This window comes from Panthera pardus, unplaced genomic scaffold, assembly GCF_024362965.1.
Source record: "Panthera pardus isolate Hobbes unplaced genomic scaffold, ASM2436296v1 HiC_scaffold_10, whole genome shotgun sequence".
Lineage (NCBI taxonomy): Eukaryota > Metazoa > Chordata > Mammalia > Carnivora > Felidae > Panthera > Panthera pardus.
In genome coordinates, this window is record NW_026526655.1 from 29948450 (window position 1) to 29965491 (window position 17042).

At 42.0% G+C, this 17042-nt stretch overlaps 2 protein-coding genes across 8 annotated transcripts in view; one reads left to right on the forward strand and one right to left on the reverse strand.

The window, feature by feature from the left end:
* Window positions 1–987: 987 nt before the first annotated feature.
* Window positions 988–6076, reverse strand: LOC128776686 (basic proline-rich protein-like). Its single transcript, XM_053901762.1, has 3 exons — window positions 6031–6076; window positions 1450–1944; window positions 988–1172 (listed from the first exon to the last, which is right to left on the reverse strand). The coding sequence occupies exons 1-3, from the start codon at window positions 6074–6076 to the stop codon at window positions 988–990; spliced, it is 726 nt and encodes a 241-aa protein (XP_053757737.1).
* Window positions 1311–17042, forward strand: part of INO80D (INO80 complex subunit D) — a 72324-nt gene continuing 56592 nt past the window's right edge. For 2 of the 7 annotated variants that reach the window (XM_019446270.2, XM_053905700.1), the window contains exon 1: window positions 1357–1568. The gene's annotated coding sequence lies outside the window, so the exon portion shown is untranslated. Of the gene's footprint in view, window positions 1569–1919; window positions 2020–2130; window positions 2281–17042 lie in introns of those variants that run through there. The other 5 variants (XM_019446272.2, XM_019446269.2, XM_053905686.1 and 2 more) reach the window with 5 other exon arrangements.

The window sequence follows — 17042 nt, forward strand, 5'->3', positions numbered from 1 at the left end:
ACTTTGATCCCATTTATCTACTAAGCTGTGCTCATTTAAAAAAAGTAGGTCTGTGACAACCACTGCAATATATTAAAAGTGATTTATACAGCTGGCAGCACACTGGAAGTTAAGAACTAACAACATATCAACTCTAACAAAAACACACATTTTTCCACTCTGTGACACAGAAAGTGGACAGCAACATGTGCGATGCACCAAAGATCTAACCCCTAAAGAATCTAATTAGAAAATCAAATATCTGGGTAGAATAAGCACATTTCCTCAATAAGCAATTTTAAAGAAAATCTAAAGCTGTCTTTTCAAGTCTATTTCCAGTTTTACAGTAACCTTTCTTCATGGGTAGACCATAACAGAATGAGGATTATTCTCAGAAACGTGCTCAGTTATACTTAAATTGTATTTAACCTCTCAGTGATCTCTGCCTTTATTGGCACCGTGAAAAATAAACAGCTGTATCATGCCTTTCTGGACAGTCAGGTTTTATTTACATAGCTTTGAGACAAGGAGACAAAAGACATCCCTTAACAATTGTCTTTTGGCAATCTCAGTTTTGAGTGGAATATAGAATACAAATTTTTTATAGAAAGCGACTTGCAAATATGCATGTAAAAACACATCCATAGACCAATATAAGATACAGTGGCTATGAAGTCTCTTGAAGTACAAATTTATAAACTGACCACCAGACACAGAACTTGGATCCGCAACGGAGAAGAAGCATTATTAGCCTGAAAAAAAAATTAAAATGCCACTGCCACCAACCTGGAAAAAAATCACATAGGAAACAGAAAACAATAATCACCGGAAAACCTGTGTCTTGTAAAGATTTCTTTCCATCAGAAGATGCAGAAACATTTTTCCCCGAGGTGCGAATGAAAACGTTTCTCAAGCACCCCCAGTTTCTTCCCTGCTTTCTCCCCCAGGCGCCAGTGTAGACGGCCGGTATGGACTTTTTTCCAGAGATGAGAAGTCGAAATTTGCACTTTATCGGGAGCGGGTGCACTTTTCCCCCCGGCCCCCCTTTCCTCTGCCTCCAAGATGGTAGGAAAGTTGTCGTTTCGGAGGGCAGAGGAGCGGCTCTCTGGTGTTATGTCCTCGCAGTGCCTGTAGTGGTGCTGTAGGAGGCTGCTGCCTCTTCTTGTGCAGCCCCGGCAGCCCTGCCTTCTTGGCTGGAGAGTATATTCAGGGATTTCCCCTTAATAATCACCGACCCTGGGAGCACTTTTTAGTTTCCAAAATAAAAATATGATCCTCACCCCTCTTGCTTGACAGGGAAAGGCTCTCGCCGGAGCCCAGGGGGGAGCAGTAGCAGCGGCAGCCGAGCTTCCTAGTCCATTGCCAGCGCCTCTCACTCTGATCTGTCAGCCCGGCCGAGGGAAAAGGGGGGAAGGAGAAAAAAAAAAAGCAGCTGAAAGGTAAGCAGAGGCGGCCCCAGGCCCGGCCCACATCCCCGGGCTCCCGTAGGGCGGCGGGCAGGGCCGCGCAGGCAGGGCGGGCGGCGAGCGCGCTTACGTGAGGCCGGGGATCCGCCGGCCCGCGTCAGGCCCCGGGCAGAGAATGAAAGGGTGAGAGGGGCCGGCGCCGGGGTGGCGGGGGCTGGGGGCCGCAGGGCCTGGGGGCGCCCACGGGCGGCGGCGGCGGCGGCGGCAGGCGGGCGGGGGGTCCAGCCGGGGCCCGAGCCGGCCGAGCGGCGCGGCCTGCGCGGGCCCGGGTGGGGGTGTGGGCCGGGGCGGGGGGTTGGGGGGGAGCCGGCTAGGCCTCGGGCCGGCGGGCCCCGCGGCGGCCGCGCCCTGCCCCGGCACCCCGGGCCTCCGCGCGCCCCTCCGGCTCCCCCGGGGCCTCCGGGCGGGACGGCGGCGCTGCGGGGCCCGATCGTGCGCCGGCCGGGAGGCTCCCCCGCGGGGCGGCAGGCCCGGGTTGCCGGGACAGGGGCGTCAGGGCCTAGGAGTGGGGAATGGGCACCCGCCCGGCCCTTCCCCCTGGTCTCTCGCCGACGCCCCCCCACCCTCGATTCCGGTAATAGTTGAATTTATTTATTCCCCTCTGCGCTCTGGGCGGCCAGGCCGGGGCGGGGCGGGCGGCCTGGCGGGCGTGGGGTGGGGTGGAGGGGCGGCGAGGAGTCAGGTGCAGCCGCGGCCCGGAAAGTTTCCTTTTAGGCCCGAATTGGGGGTTGCCCTCCTTTCGGGGAGCCCTGGTCCTAGCGCCCGCGACCCCCGAGGGCGTGGAGGAGAGCACTCGGCTATTTTGCAACTCTTTGCCAGTTCCTGTCCATTGAAGGTACTCCGCCCCTGCACCCCTCGCCCGCGCCCCACCCCACTCCCCCGCGAGCCCTTCCCGGGCTGCAAACTCCTGCCGGTTCCCCAGGAGCCCCCAGGCTGGGGAGAGGGCCCTCTCTGCCCGTTTGGAAAAGTTTTCCAGGGAATTTTCTCAGCTTATTAGTTAGTGACTGGGCTTTTGGTGTGGGAAAGGAGGAGGTAAATTCAGGTGGGATTTCTCCTGGGCTGGCTCTCCTAATCGCCTTTTTAGCCTTTGCTCCAGAAACCGGGGGTGTTCATTTCAGATTAAGCACGCCCCCTCCTTTCCTCTCGGACTCCTCCGGGTCTCAAGCCCCCCTTTCCTGGACGGTCCCCGCACAGGGAAAGACGAAGGGAGCGGTGAGGAGATTGTCATTAGCGGGGGTTGGATTTCTGGAGCAGCCCCCAGACGTGGGAGTTTCCTGTCCTATTTGGTCAGCGTCTGGTATATCAGACACACGAACGGAACCCGAGGGGGGAGACCCTGGTTGTCAGAACGCTTGGAAGCATTAAAAATTAGGAGGAGGGAGAGGAGGTGGGCAGGGCAGCTTCTGAAACCAGGTCTACAGTTTAAGGATGAGTGGCTTATTTATTGTGACAATAACTACTTGGATTGATGTGATATTATGTCCGACCCTAGACATCGAAAAATGGGGATTTTTAAGGAAACTTGTTATTGCCACAACTCAGAAGGGTCTGTGGAAGAGCCCTCAGGGAACTGAACGTAGCTGACACAGTGTGGTTTTGGTATTTTTTTTCCCCCCTATGTTTAAACGGGTTCAATTTTAGTTTTATTTTGGTGCCACGAGCTTTGCAAGTTGCAAAAACAAACAAACAAACAAAAAGTAAAAAACTTAAATTTCCAGATCTCGATTTCCTGGTTTTCAGGGATGGGATGTTTCCTGTGGCTACACTTAACCACCTTCTGGTTGTCGTCTAGTATGGAAGTGGAAATGTTAAATGTTCCCTGCCCCCACTACCAGCCCCTGGTGTGGGCAAAAGTTTGCAAGTTATTTTTCCTCTTTCGTTTTTTGTTTTTTTTTTTTCCCCCTTCTTTTTTTAGCGGACCCAGGCCATTATGTTGTGTGTCTCTGTGTGTGTCCTGCCCGGTATCAGGCTGTCGTTCATGGGCAGAGGTGTTCCACATTCTGACCACACAGACCCCCCCCCTCCCCCCCCCCCCCCCCCCCAGCACTGTTACCTAGTGAGAAGCTGGCACTTGAGCAGAGCTATGGATCACCCATGACTTGGTCTGACTCCTGTCGGGCGTGGAAGTGAGACTCCTCCTATGATTCTTCTGTGTCTTTCTTTTCCTTTTGTCTGCCTAAAATAAAACTCCTGTTTCTCCACAATGATAGATATCCAGCCATTTAGCATTTTACTTAAGGAAAGCTTGATATTTGAGGCATGGATTTCATACAAAAATGCAAATTACGTTTAATGGTGGTTCAACTTTATCGATTAATTGAAATTGCTTATTGACTTGGACGTTTTCATGTACTTGTGTACTCAGAATTGTTACTTCTATTATAGCTTGCCCTTATTTTTAGAGCATGTTGGATGGAAGAAATCGTTCAGTGAGTCTCTTTTCCTAGAACATTTTAGGATTAAAAAAAAAAATCTTTGCCCCATAATTTGCTAGCTTTAAGGTATATTATAGACTTCACTTTCCCAAGCTTTCAAAAACTGTATGTACAAATCCCAGAGTTTTCTGCTTTTTCCCACCCTGTCCCAAACCTACAGAAATTTCTTAATCTAATTGTGTCATGGGCTACTTTATTCTTGAAGGAGTGGAAGATTTGACACTTTTAAAAGTTGTATTTTATTTGAAACTAATAAGAGTTTCAGGGCAAATATTGAGTTAATTTTAGATTGCTAAGGTAATTAATATATGTTTCACTATTAAATATTTAGTTTCAAAAGTAGGTGTTTATTGTAACTTGTAAGTGAAATAATCACATCTTATTTCTTCTGAAAGATTATATAAGGAAATTTGTGTAGGCCCCACCCCAGATATTTTCCTCAGTAAATCATATTACTGCTATTTTAGAGAAATGAGATTGTAGTTTATATGGATTTTAAAATTTCAAAGTCAGAGCATTCAAACATGTCCTGTCAAAAAAAGTGCTGATCCATTCATTCTTACCAGAGATGTTCCCTAAGGGTTAGCCGCTCTCACTGTCCAGGTTTGGAACAGTAGTTCTGGGTAATGAGAGGTCATTTATATCTGAATACAGTTAGCAATAGTCTCAGACTTGTAACACCTCATTTCTCCCCCCACACACCTGGGAACTTGTAAACAATAGATGAATGGGTGAGTCTGGGCTGGAAGCAGCAAATTGTCCCCAAAGCAGATACTCTGCTGCTTTGACAATGGAGTCACATTTAAGTCCATTTAACTTATGCTAATACGACTCTGCTTTGCAAAACAAACAGCAATGGAATCTCCTTCCCACTCCATCAGGTACAGGTCTGTCCCAGAGTCCTCCCTGTGATGGCTAGTTTTAGACAATGCTTCTGGCTCTTTGAGACACTTTCAGAGATAACTAGTGACTAAAGCTTCAAGTTAAAACCTTAGGCCTCTGTTCTTTTTCACCTTGCACTTATTACGCCAGGCTACTTGGTTCTGATTCTTTCCCAGAATGTGATTTGTTTTTGAACAGCTTTTCGGTTAAATTTTAGTTGTAGTGTGGTATCCTGCAGTCAGGCACATTTCGACTGGGCTTTGGGTTCTGATCCCAGCTCTTCCACTGGGAGCGTTACTTAATGTTTAGTTTCTTTATCTGTAAAACGGAAATAGAACATTTTTTGGCGTAAGGATTAGATGAGATGGCCTATGTGCTTGGCTCTTGGTAGGTGCTCATTAACTATTCTCCTAACCCACCTTAACCTTTTTTTTTTTTTTTTTAAACCATCTAAATACCATTTCTTCTATTTGTTTGCTTTTTTCTGACTACAAGTTATTCTAGCTCATATTCACCCCACTCGGCCCTGTCTATCACACTCAGATGTATAACCACTGTTAACATTTTTGGTTGTGTTTTCTCTCCTTGTGTGATTGGATGTGCACGCAGCTCAATCTTAGGATCTTGCATTTAAGTGTTGTGTAGTTTCGTGTTGGTTAAGTGTTTGGGTTCTGACCTCAGACCGGCCTGGAGTCTCACGTGACTTGGACCAATTGACTTAATTTCATTAAGTCTCGGTTTCTTCATCTGTGAAAAGGGGTGATAATAATACCTTTATCATAGGGTTGCCGTGACAGTTAAATGAGGAGTTGCGCATAGTTTTTAAAATGGTGTGTGACTTTTATATAATGTTTTCCTCTAAAGATTCTTCGTATTATGGATGTTTTCAATGTCAAGAAGCTCTTGGCTCCGTATGTATTACTAATACTAAGAATTTAATACTGATACTGTATTTGAGTACAGATAGAATATTATAATTGCCTTCATGGGGCAAATACCTTTTTGTGCCACTGAAAAGTTAGCAGGATTTTCATAGAAGTTTCAGCAGCTTGATGGTGGTCTAGCCGTTAGATTCTGTGAGTTGGCAGATGTAAAGGACTGGTAAGTACTCCAGTGGGCATCGAAAGCGGGTTTACTTTACTTCCAGCTGCTCCCTTGAAAGCCTTGTAGTTATCTGCCTGCTTGTGTGTGTGTGTGTGTGTGGGCTGCAGAACTTTGAGGAAGTCTGTGACTTTGGTGGGCTCACCTTAGGAGGGTGGGATGTTTACCTGGGGTGATGGTGGAAGTTGCCAGAACCAGTGCTGTTTCATTCATTTACCTAGTTTCCTCTTGGTCACTGTGGCCTTGTAATACTGCCACACATTCTCTGCCCTTGAGGAGTTTTTAGTCTAGGGGTGGGGGGGTGAGGGGAAAGGCTGACATTTACAACATTAAATGATAAGGGATAGATTAGCCTGGAGGAAGAGAACCTATTTATTCTGGCCTAGGGGTAAGCCTCAAAGAAAAGAAGGACTTTCCAGGGTTTCTAGACTTTTAGGGTTTCTGCCCTAAGCGAATGGGAGGAGTTAGAAAGGCATTCGGAGAGGTGGGACCTGCTTGTAGGAATAAATGCCTGAGGACAAAAGAGTATTCTGTGTTGCAAATTGTAGGAGTTGTAGGAATAGGAATAAATAGTGGGAGGGGGAGAGGTCAGCCTGGTCCGGTCCTTGGGAGTTTAAGTGATGGGCTCCAGAGTTTAGATTGCTTTTACATTCGTGAGCAGACCCTGAAGGGCTTTGGCCAAAGAAATTATTGCGTTTCAGAGGATCTGAGTTGTACAAAGATTGGAGTGAAGGAGAGCAAGACTGGAATAGACCAGAGAGGAAGCTGCTAAGAAGAGATGGAAGGTTTGAACTGAGGCGTTGGGAATGACAGTGGAGATGGAGACAAGTCAGTGGACAGGCTGGTCACAGAGGTAAAGTGGTCTGCATAGGTTGGCCAGATGTCGATTTGGGGATCGTGTCATGGAGATGACAGCTAAAGCTGTAGAAGCAGAAACATTTGGCTTAGTCTGGTTCTGAAGTCTTTTGGGGGGAATCTGATGGACTCTGGATTCTTCTCCAGAAGAATGCATTTAGGTGTTTACGATTCGTACATGTGTTTTGAAACTAAACTTGGGATCATAACCTGTAGTCTTGGGGTAGATGTAGAGTGGAAGATAAAACGAGGGGCTGTAGAAATGTTTTGTTTTATTCACTTTATGTAAAATTTGTGACTTTATCACTGCCATTTCATAGATGAGGAAACCGATTTATAAAGTGACTTGCTTGAGGTCACGCATCTCTATTTTAACAACTTAATGGGAAATCTGGATTCTTGCCTTTTGAAAATGCTAAGATTTAGAAACCTTGGGTCTGCATTTATCTCTTTTCTTCTTCTTTTTTTTAATATCACAACAACTTGCTAGAACTGGTTTGAGTCAGCCACCTTTAGAGGAGCAAAGTCTGTCCCCGTCCCACCCTTGTGGCCCATTTAGGCGTTTCACCTTGCATCCATCCCTACAAAATAAGAATAAGAAAGTCTTGGGGAACATTGACAGTTAAGTGTGGGAGCAAGAGAAAGGAATCCACGGAGCTGCCAGAAAGGAGAGCTTTTCAAGAAAGAGAAAGTGGTCAACAGTGTGAAACACTGCAGAGGTTAAGTAAGATAGGGATGGAAAAGTGTATGTGGAATTTAGCAACAAAGAGGCCATTAGTTTCAGGTTCTTAGAACAAAAGAACTTTGAGGACTATAGCTATAACTTAGTTTTTCTTCTGGTCCTGCAGTATAGGGTTTCTGTCACAATGGAGTGTGACCGTGGCTTGCATAGGGACTCAGAAGCCTTTGTTGTAAAGGTTTATTAAGTGGAACTCATCAATGCTGCAGCCAAATCAAGCACTGCTCATTGAGTTGATGTTTCGCGTCACGAGAATATCAGGATATAGTGACTCTATAGAACATAGAAAATATTTTTAACGCTGGATTTTTAATGTAGATTATATGGTTTATTCTTAGTGGATTCTGTTACTCTAGCTCCAAGAAGGTGGGAGGCCCTGACTTAATGGAGAATTACACTGTACCATTCAGAAAACCACTAGCAGCTGGAGAGTGCATTTTAGCCCTGCAGATTCTAGATTAAAATGATAATACCAATAAACTACTTCTTACTGCTTCTAATAGTAGTTAAGATTAAGTGATTACTATGTGCTGGGTACCATGCTAAGTACGGTTCATGAAATACCTAATTTAATTCTCCTGAAGGACTCAGTGAGGTGCATACTATTATAGTCCTCTCTTTTACATAGGAGAAAACTGGAACCTAATAACTTGCCCAAGGTCACACACCTAGTACTTAGCAGAACCAGATTGGAGCACCATCTCTGACATGCGCTAGAGCCGAGGGTACTGACACCTGCCACAGAACTGTCCTTCCCTTTCTAATAAATCAGCCAAGGAATTCAACTAGCTTAAGGGCCATGTTAATTTAAATTCATAATGCAGACTCATTTGTACAGCAAAGTATTTGGCACATAATAGATGTTCAATAAGCATTTATTTGGTTTATTTTCGAGTATTTTAGTTTGAACTTTATGCTGAATATCGTTTGTGTTTTGGGGTGATAGGCAATTTTTCTCACTGATCTTTCTCTTCAGATCACATCAGCGGGGAGATTTTCATTTCCGAGTCTTAATTTTACCGCGTTTCACATTGCTGTGTGCGATGTTAGTTTTTTCTTCTTTTTTTTTTTAATCAGTATACTTATCTGTTTAGTATCTCACTACCTTTTTGTGCTCCATGAAGTTGAATGAAAACTTACTTCAGGGGTGCCTGGGTGGCTCAGTCGGTTGGGCGTCCGATCTCATAGCTTGTGAGTTCTCATAGCTTGTGAGTCATGATCTCATAGCTTGTGAGTTCGAGCCCCACTTCAGGCTCTGTGCTGACAGCTCAGAGCCTGGAGCCTGCTTCGGATCCTGTGTTTCCCTCTCTCTCTTCCCCTCCCCCACTCACTCTCTCTCTCAAAAGTGAATAAACATTAAAAGATTAAAAAAAAAAACAAACTTCAAAGAAAGCTTAAGGGGCATTTAGGTGATTCGGTTGGTTGAGTGTCTGACTCTTGATTTTGGCCCAGGTCCTGACCCCAGGGTCATGGGATCAGTTCAGGCCCCTCCTCAGGCTCCTTGCTGGGTGTGGAGCCTGCTTAAGATTTTCTCTCTCCCTCTGCCCCTCTCACCCACTCATGCACATGTGCTTGCGCTCTCTCTCTCTCTCTCTCTCTCTCTCTCAAAAAAACCCCATCATAACAAAAATAATTTTAAAAAGCATAGCATGGGGAGAAAAGTTTTTTGAGTCTTGAAAGTATAGGACTCAGGGATAAGTAAATTTTTTTTTTCATTGTATTAAATACGTTAAGAAAGCTAACATTGTGGGAATTAAAGTGCTCGATTTGAAAAAATTGTAAGGTATGTCGTAAGTCTAGGCTCCTAAAAGGGGCTAAACTATACAATTACAGAGAGCAATTAGGGGAATCTGCTGTGGCAGTGAAATGAACATGCTTCTGAAACATGAGACTCAAAAGAACAGTAATGACATGCAGAGTTTCCGCATGGATGTGGTACAGTGGCAGTCCCAAAGAGAATAATGTTCATATTTTGGTCAGATTGGTTTATGTGTTGCTGTGGGAAGACTGAAAGGGCCATAGGTTGCTTTGTTAAAGGCTTGTCTTTTCTCCCTGCTTAATATCTTCTTCCGCTGTATTTGAAAGAAGAAACTATGGAAAGGAAGTGTTTTCTTTTCCAGTTAAACTCAGCATTATAATATAATATCGAGGAAGGTTGTTTGTTTGTTTGTTTGTTTTAAGATTTTATACCTAACCATTATTTCCCACTCTTGAATTCCAGTATGTGGATATGTTTGCTGTTTGCTGTGGAAATACTAATTCTGTGAGACTATTCTCAGTAGTGATTACATTTGCCTTTTAGTAATAAATAACGGCATATATTCTGCTCTCTAGTGTTCAGTTACTTGCATTGTGTTCTTTAAGGGAGCACAGATCCACTTACAGTCCAAACAAGTTATTTTCACAGCAGAAGATAATATCTACTCTCGCTGTCAATAAATTGAGTGTGGTTGGGATTTTTTTATCTTTTTCAAGTGATACTGATCATGTGTTAAAAAATAGAGTTTAGGTACAGTTTTTCTTCTTCATGGATTAGACAGTAATAATTTGGTTAAGACCATGTGGACTTTATACGTTTCCTCTCTTTATGTCTTACAACAAATGTTAAGGAGTGAAGGCTATGTGGACTTCACCTTTGGAGTTAGGGGTAAATAACGTCAGTTGGAGGAGGCTACATGTCAAAAATGAAAAAAAAATAGGTTTCTTTTTTTTCTGAGATCTAATTTAGTGCTTTTGTTATGATTTCTTCTTTAATTAAAAACCCATTAATGTAGAGAAGACCAGATGAAGAGTTGTGTCCAGTTTATAGACAAAGTGATTTTGATATTAAATAGTAATTCATTCAGAAGGAAGCTAGATTTCAAAGCACAGGGCCATTCTCCTCCAACATTCTTTCCTTTTATGGTATATAAAGTGAGTCTGAAGACATTAGGGAATTGGAAATATTAAGTATGAAGATTAAATTGAGCATTTAAAAGAGGGATTTGAAATTGGTGAAGCGTTGATTGTTCAAAACATAGAATGATATAGAGTTGGTTTTTAGTGGAACTTTAAAATATTACAAATCAAAGAAATGGGAAGAGAAATTGATCACAGGTAGATAGAAAAAAATTAAGGTTAAGTAGAAGTTGTTTCTAAGATGTTGAAATTAAACACCTTTCTGTAATGTCTTAGAGGTCCTTGGCAAGAGCTTTGGCACCTTGTGGCAAATACTGAAGAGGGCGGGTGGGTAGACAGTGAATTCTTTGCGTTAGAAAGAATCTGAATATGGGGTGCATGGGTGGCTCCATTGGTTAAGTGTTGGCCTCTTGATTTTGCCTCGAGTTCTCTCCTGGTAGTGAGATGGAGCCTTTGTGGGGCTCTGGGCCTAGTGTGGAGCCTGCTTAGGGTGCTCACCACCATGCTGCCCCTCCCCTGCTCGTGGGCAAGCTCTCTTTCTCTCAAAAAAAAAAAAAAAAAAAGAAAAAAAAAAGGTTGAATTGGCAGAATTGAAGGCATTCTTACTTTTATTATTTTAAAATGTTTTTTGGGTTTTTTTGGTTTTTGTTTCTTTTTATTTTAGAGACAGAGCATGCAAGTGCATGGGGGAGGGGCAGAAGGAGAGAGAGAATCTCAAGCAGGCCTCACGCTCAGCGCAGAGCCCTTTGCAGGGGAGCCAGAAGTGGGGCTGGATCCCATGACCCTGGTATCACGACCTGAGCCTAAATCTAGTGTTGGACGCTCTCAAGTGCCCTACCCTCAACCAACTGAGCCACCCAGGTATCCCAGAATAGTGTTAGACTTACAGAAAAATTACAAGGTCACTTTTTTCTTACTTTATTTATTATTATTATTTTTTAAATGTTTTATCTGTTTTTGAGAGAGAGAGAGAGAGCGCAAGCAAGGGAAGGGCAGAGAAAGAGGGAGACACAGATTCGGAAGCAGGCTCCAGGCTCTGAGCTGTAGGCACAGACCCCGATGCGGGGCTCAAACCCACGAGCTGTGACATCATGACCTGAGCTGAAGTTGGACACTTAACCGACTGAGCCACCCAGGCGCCCCCTTTCTTACTTATTTTTTAAACATTATTTGCTGAATAGACATTGGGTGCCACTTTATATGATATCTATTTGATGTTACTTCATAAAAACTTTAAAGTTTCTGAATTTTTTTAAGGTTTATTTTTGAGAGAGAGAGAGAGAGAGAGAGAGAGAGAGAGACAGCCAGCACGAGTGGGGGAGGGGCAGAGAGAGAGGGAGACAGAATCTGAAGTAGGCTCCAGGCTCTAAGCTGTCAGCACAGAGCCCAACGTGGGGCTCGAACTCATAGACTGTGAGATCATGACCTGAGCAAAAGTTGGACTTTTAACCAACTGAGCCACCCAGGCACCCCTAAAGTTTCTAAATTATACTTTCTCTTGGTATATGACTGTGGCTATTAGAAATTACTGTATAGACTGTCCGAAGTGCCAGTTTAGTGATTTTAAATTATTTAATGATCCCTGGGTGAATTGTAACCTCTGTTTTAGGTAGACCACCTGGAATTAAGAATTACTGTCACAGAAGCTATTTATGTAAGCGGCACCTATTTATTGAGCACCTGTTAACTTCTGGGCACTGTGCCAGGCCCTGGGATATAATGATGAACAGAAAATGGTTTGTCCATCTGGGAACTTATTTTTTAGGAAAGAAGACAGCAGAATAGGAAGTTACAGTGGAATGTGATGATCACTGAAACAGGGAAATGCATGGAATACCTCAGAGGAGCATGTACCTAACCCAGCCTTTGGGAATCTGTAGGTGGCCATGACTAAGCTGGCTTCTGAAGGATTGGACTAGGTCTGGCCCCGGATGGGAGCATGAACAGGGAAGATGTCCACTGCTCTAGACAGAGGGAGCAGCTTCTTAGATTTGATGAGACTAGAGGAGCCTGGGCCGCTCAGCTGTCATGAGGGCCTCCAATTGTACATTTCCTTTTGAATGCATCTTGTCTCATAGGCGATATCATCTAAAGGCAAAAATTATGTCTTTTTTCTAAATTTAGGTTTTTATCTTAATTCCATTTAGTTAACACAGTGTTATATTAGTTAAAAATTGTGTCTTTTACTATTTTCCACAGCTTCTGAGAAAATGATGAACTTTTCACAAGTGATTAGTAAATATTTGCCATTAAAGCTAGAGTCATGTGGATTTCACATAGTGAAATGAATTGAATCAACTTTATTAACCATTTATTTTTAAATAAATACAGTTTATTTATTTTGAGAGAGAGAGACAGAGAGAGAGAAAGAGAGAGAGAGAAAGAAAATCCCAAGCAGGCTCTGCACTGAGAGTGCAGAACCCAATCAATGCAGGGCTTGAACTCCCAAACCATGAGATCATGACCTGAGCCAAGGTTGGATACTTAACTGACTGAGCCACCCAGGCGCCCCAAGTTTATTAACTTTTTAAATAGCATATTGATTCTTTAAAATAAAAAAATAATTGATTACAGAAGCAATGGATTTCTTACAAAAAATTGGGTAATACATTTGTTTTATGATTTTGGTTTTATTTTGATATATTTTACCATACAGAATTTTAAAATATAAAGAGTACTGACATCTTTGTTCTCTTCAAACCAACTAGAAGTAACAAGGAGCATGAGAAACAAAAGCAACTCATTCTTTGGTAACTAACAAAACCTTATAACCAGAATAAGTGAATGAGTGCTGGTAAGTGCAGTGAAAATTGAGTCAAGGTAAGAGCATGCCGGGAGAGCGTGAACTCAGGGCAAGTGAGGATGCAGGTTTCTCCCAAATAGCTGACACACCTTGGGAGCAAAACCAATAACCTGCATATGTGGAATGGCAGAGTTGGTATGTACATTGGGCTCCCTGAATGGCCAGAGGGAGGGCTGAATTACGGACTGCAGTGATACTGTTTTTGCGAGAAGTTTAGAGTAGAGGAGAAACTCGAAGCACGTATCCTTACAGCTGCTGATCTTGGTCCACTGAAGAGAAATGAAGCCTGCATTATCATCCCCTGAAAATCTATGGCCTTTGGGCCTCTGAGTTGGGGAGACAAGTTCAGCATTGAGTCAAGCTTCAAGGGAAGAGTGTTGGTGATAATCATTTCCAGAAAGAGCCCAGCAAGTGAAAATTAGGAACATAGTTCCCTATGGTGACAGGTGGTGTGTGGAGTTGGGGGTGAGATGGCTTCTCTGAAGCAGGAGTTTAAAGAGGAGACAAAGCTCAAGAAATCAATAAGACAACGGGAAGAGGTAAGAGTGAGCTGATAGAACAGGTTACAAAAGAAAAAATATATACGTAGTTATTATAGAAATGAAGGTCACTTTCAAAGCAGCAGATACATTCTTGTTGGGAATAATGGAGGTAAGCTTGAGAGATTTGAGCAATCCAAAATGGAAGAAGTAAAAGGGAGTGATAGATACGGAGCACGGTAAATCTAACATACCAATAATTGATAACCCCTGAAGAATAGAATCATTGAAGCAGAAAGAACTTATCAAGACATTAAGGAAGAGTTTCCCCTAATAAAAGACTTGAAATTCTAGAATGGTTTCTAATCTTTAAATGTAAAGACTTATTATTAAGTCAAAATGGAAAAAAAAAAATACACAAGGTCACTAGACCAAAAAAATATGACCCAGGAATTTTATGTCCAGGTAAGCTATCGTGTAAGCATAATATCAATTGACACATATTTCCAAACAGAAAAAGCACAGCGTAGTTCTCCTAAGTCAGCCCTGCAGGGTGCAGGGCAAGGCTGGAGAAGGGAGGTGACTGTATTATAAACTACTGAATTAATAGATGAATTGAACACTAAGTTAAAAGGATTAGTGATTACCATTAGATAAATGTAAGTGTAAATATTATAATGTTATAAACTATGGCAGTACAGAAATATAAGGGAAAAATTGGAGATTGGGTAGTTACAAAATGAAAATAGAGAAGACTACGGTATATAATACATATAACATGCAAAATATGTGTTAATCAACTGTTTAATGTTATTAGTAAGACTTCCAGTCAACAGTAGGCTATTAGTAGGTAAGTTTTTGGGAAGTCAAAAGTTATATATAGATTTTTGACTATGTAGGGTGTTGGTGCACCTAACTCTTACATTATTCAGAGGGTCAATCATATACCAATTTCTTTTCTTAGTGTGGAGTGAAGAGATGTTATCTAAAGGACACAGACTATAAATCTTCCAGGAAAACAGACTATATAGTGAAATTTTTAATAAAAAATTAGGGCGCCTCAGTGGCTCAGTCGGTTGAGCGGCCGACTTCGGCTCAGGTCGTGATCTCGCAGTCCGTGAGTTCGAGCCCCATGTCAGGCTCTGTGCTGACAGCTCAGAGCCTGGAGCCTGTTTCAGATTCTGTGTCTCCCTCTCTCTGACCCTCCCCCGTTCATGCTCTGTCTCTCTCTGTCTCAAAAATAAATAAACGTTAAAAAAAATTAAAATTAAAAGCTAAAAGCAATACAAAAAAATAAAATTAGGACAAACTATTTGTCATGTAAATAAATATAAAATTATAAATTAGATACTCATTTATTAGAAGAAAATGACAGATTGGGACAAAAAAGTTATATCCATTAAGAGATGCATCTGAAAAGGGACCAGCAAGTAATATTTTAGAGATTGATTTAGTGAGTTTTTTAAGTGTCATGACCATACGATCTCTTTTGTAACTACTCAGCTCTATTACGATGTGAAGGCAGCCATAGACAGCATGTAAAATGAATGATCAGGACAGTGTTCCAGTAAAACTATTTACAAAAACAGGTAGTGGGCCAAATTTGTCCTTTAAGCCAGTTTGCTGACCCATGATCTAAAACTGTGCTTTAGAAAATTTAAAAGTAAAAGGTAATAGCATGATATACGGAATAGCAAACAGCACACCATGGAAACAATGAATACTTTTTCAAGCATACCTATTACAGCCCAGAGAAAATATCAGTCAAATCCAAAAAGCAGAGATATATCCATATTCTCCTTATTCTTCTAGAACTAAAGCAAAGGAAAGCATAAAACTCTGCCAGCTGAGACAATTAAACAACTCTTGAGCTAAAGGAAAAATTGAAAAATCAAATCCGAATCAACTAGTAATACCAATCATCAGAATTCTGTGTGTTCTTACGGAATATGCTAAAGTCATACTCAGCGGAAAATTCATAGATATAAGTAAATTACTAAAGAAAAGAATGATAGAGGAGAAGAATTCATCCCAAGAAGTTACACAATAATAATAATAAAATGGAAAGAAAGCAGAAAGGAGGTATTAGCAAATATAAAAGCAGAAATTGATGTATTTAGAAAACATACTTAGAGGTATTAATAAATCTAAGAGATTTGAACCTTTCTTTTAAGATGTCAGTAACAGTTTTAAACAGATAAACCCCCATTGAGCCTAATCATGAGCAAAGGGAGAAAGCACGAGTCATCTGTGTATGAACAGACGCAGAGTAAGAGAATGCATCACGGATATTTAGGAAATTAAATGTAAGTGGTCCTATTGCTAAATTGCGTGCAGGTAAGTATTAAAACCTGATCTACACAAAAAAGCACGAGGCCCAGGCATCCTTCTAAGAAACATAACTGCAGTGCTTTTTAACTTGTTCTAGTACATAGGAAAAGAGATTTTCTAAGTTATTTTTTGAAATATTATTTTGATACCAAATTCTGAAAAAGCACACAAAAACTAAACACTAGACCAGTCTCAAATTACAAAAATCCTAAAAATTAGCAAGTGTGATTTAGTGACGCATTAAAAGAATAATACATGATGACCAAGTTGCCTTCATCCCAGGATGAAGTATCAGGAAATCAGGAAATACTAAATACATCACTAATGGGAAATACTAAGTGTCGTGTTTTTAAAAGTATAAAAGAGAAAAATGATTTTCTCTTGAGAAGCTGAAAAAGAATTTGGTAAAATTATCTATCAGTTCTGAGTTTATTTTAAAAAAGAAACAACTCTTTATTTGTTTTTTAATGTTTATTTTTGAGAGACAGACAGAGCATGAGCAGGGGAGGGGCAGAGGAAGGAGGAGACACAGAATCCGAAGCAGGCTCCAGGCTCTGAGCTGTCAGCACAGAGCCCAACGCAGGGCTCATCATGACCTTAGCACAAGTCGGACACTCAACCGACTGAGCCACCCAGGTGCCCCTAAACAACTCTTAATAGGAATTACTTGATACTTCTTAACATGATAGGAAATATGTCTTATAAAAAGTTTGCATTATTCCTACTTGACGGTAAGCAATTCTCATTTAACGGGAGTAACAGTTGTTGCCATTATTATTAGCATCATTCCAGCAGTTCTTGCCAATTCAAATAGAGAAAAAAAGATGTATAAAAATTGGAAAGAAAGGGGAAATCATCAATCTACACAGATGTGATTGTTAACCTAGAATATGTCTTAAAAGTGAAGGTGGTCCCTCATATCCCTCCATCCCTGCCCTCAGTCTTATTCTATTATTTATTAAATTTTTTAAAATGTTTATTTATTTTTGAGAGAGAGACAGAGACAGAATGCGAGTGGGTTAGGGGCAGAGAGAGAGGGAGACACAGAATCTGAAGCAGGCTCCAGGCTCTGAG

What these genes read in the sequence shown, in the direction of transcription:
- LOC128776686 (XM_053901762.1), bottom strand. Translation starts at nt 6,076, where the DNA reads ATGAATGAAACAGCACTGGTTCTGGCAACTTCCACCATCACCCCAG. An exon ending in AACTTCCACCATCACCCCAG is followed by an intron (nt 1,945 to 6,030) that starts GTAAACATCCCA and finishes CCCCACTCCTAG; the next exon opens with GCCCTGACGCCCCTGTCCCG. An exon ending in CCCTACGGGAGCCCGGGGAT is followed by an intron (nt 1,173 to 1,449) that starts GTGGGCCGGGCC and finishes TATACTCTCCAG; the next exon opens with CCAAGAAGGCAGGGCTGCCG.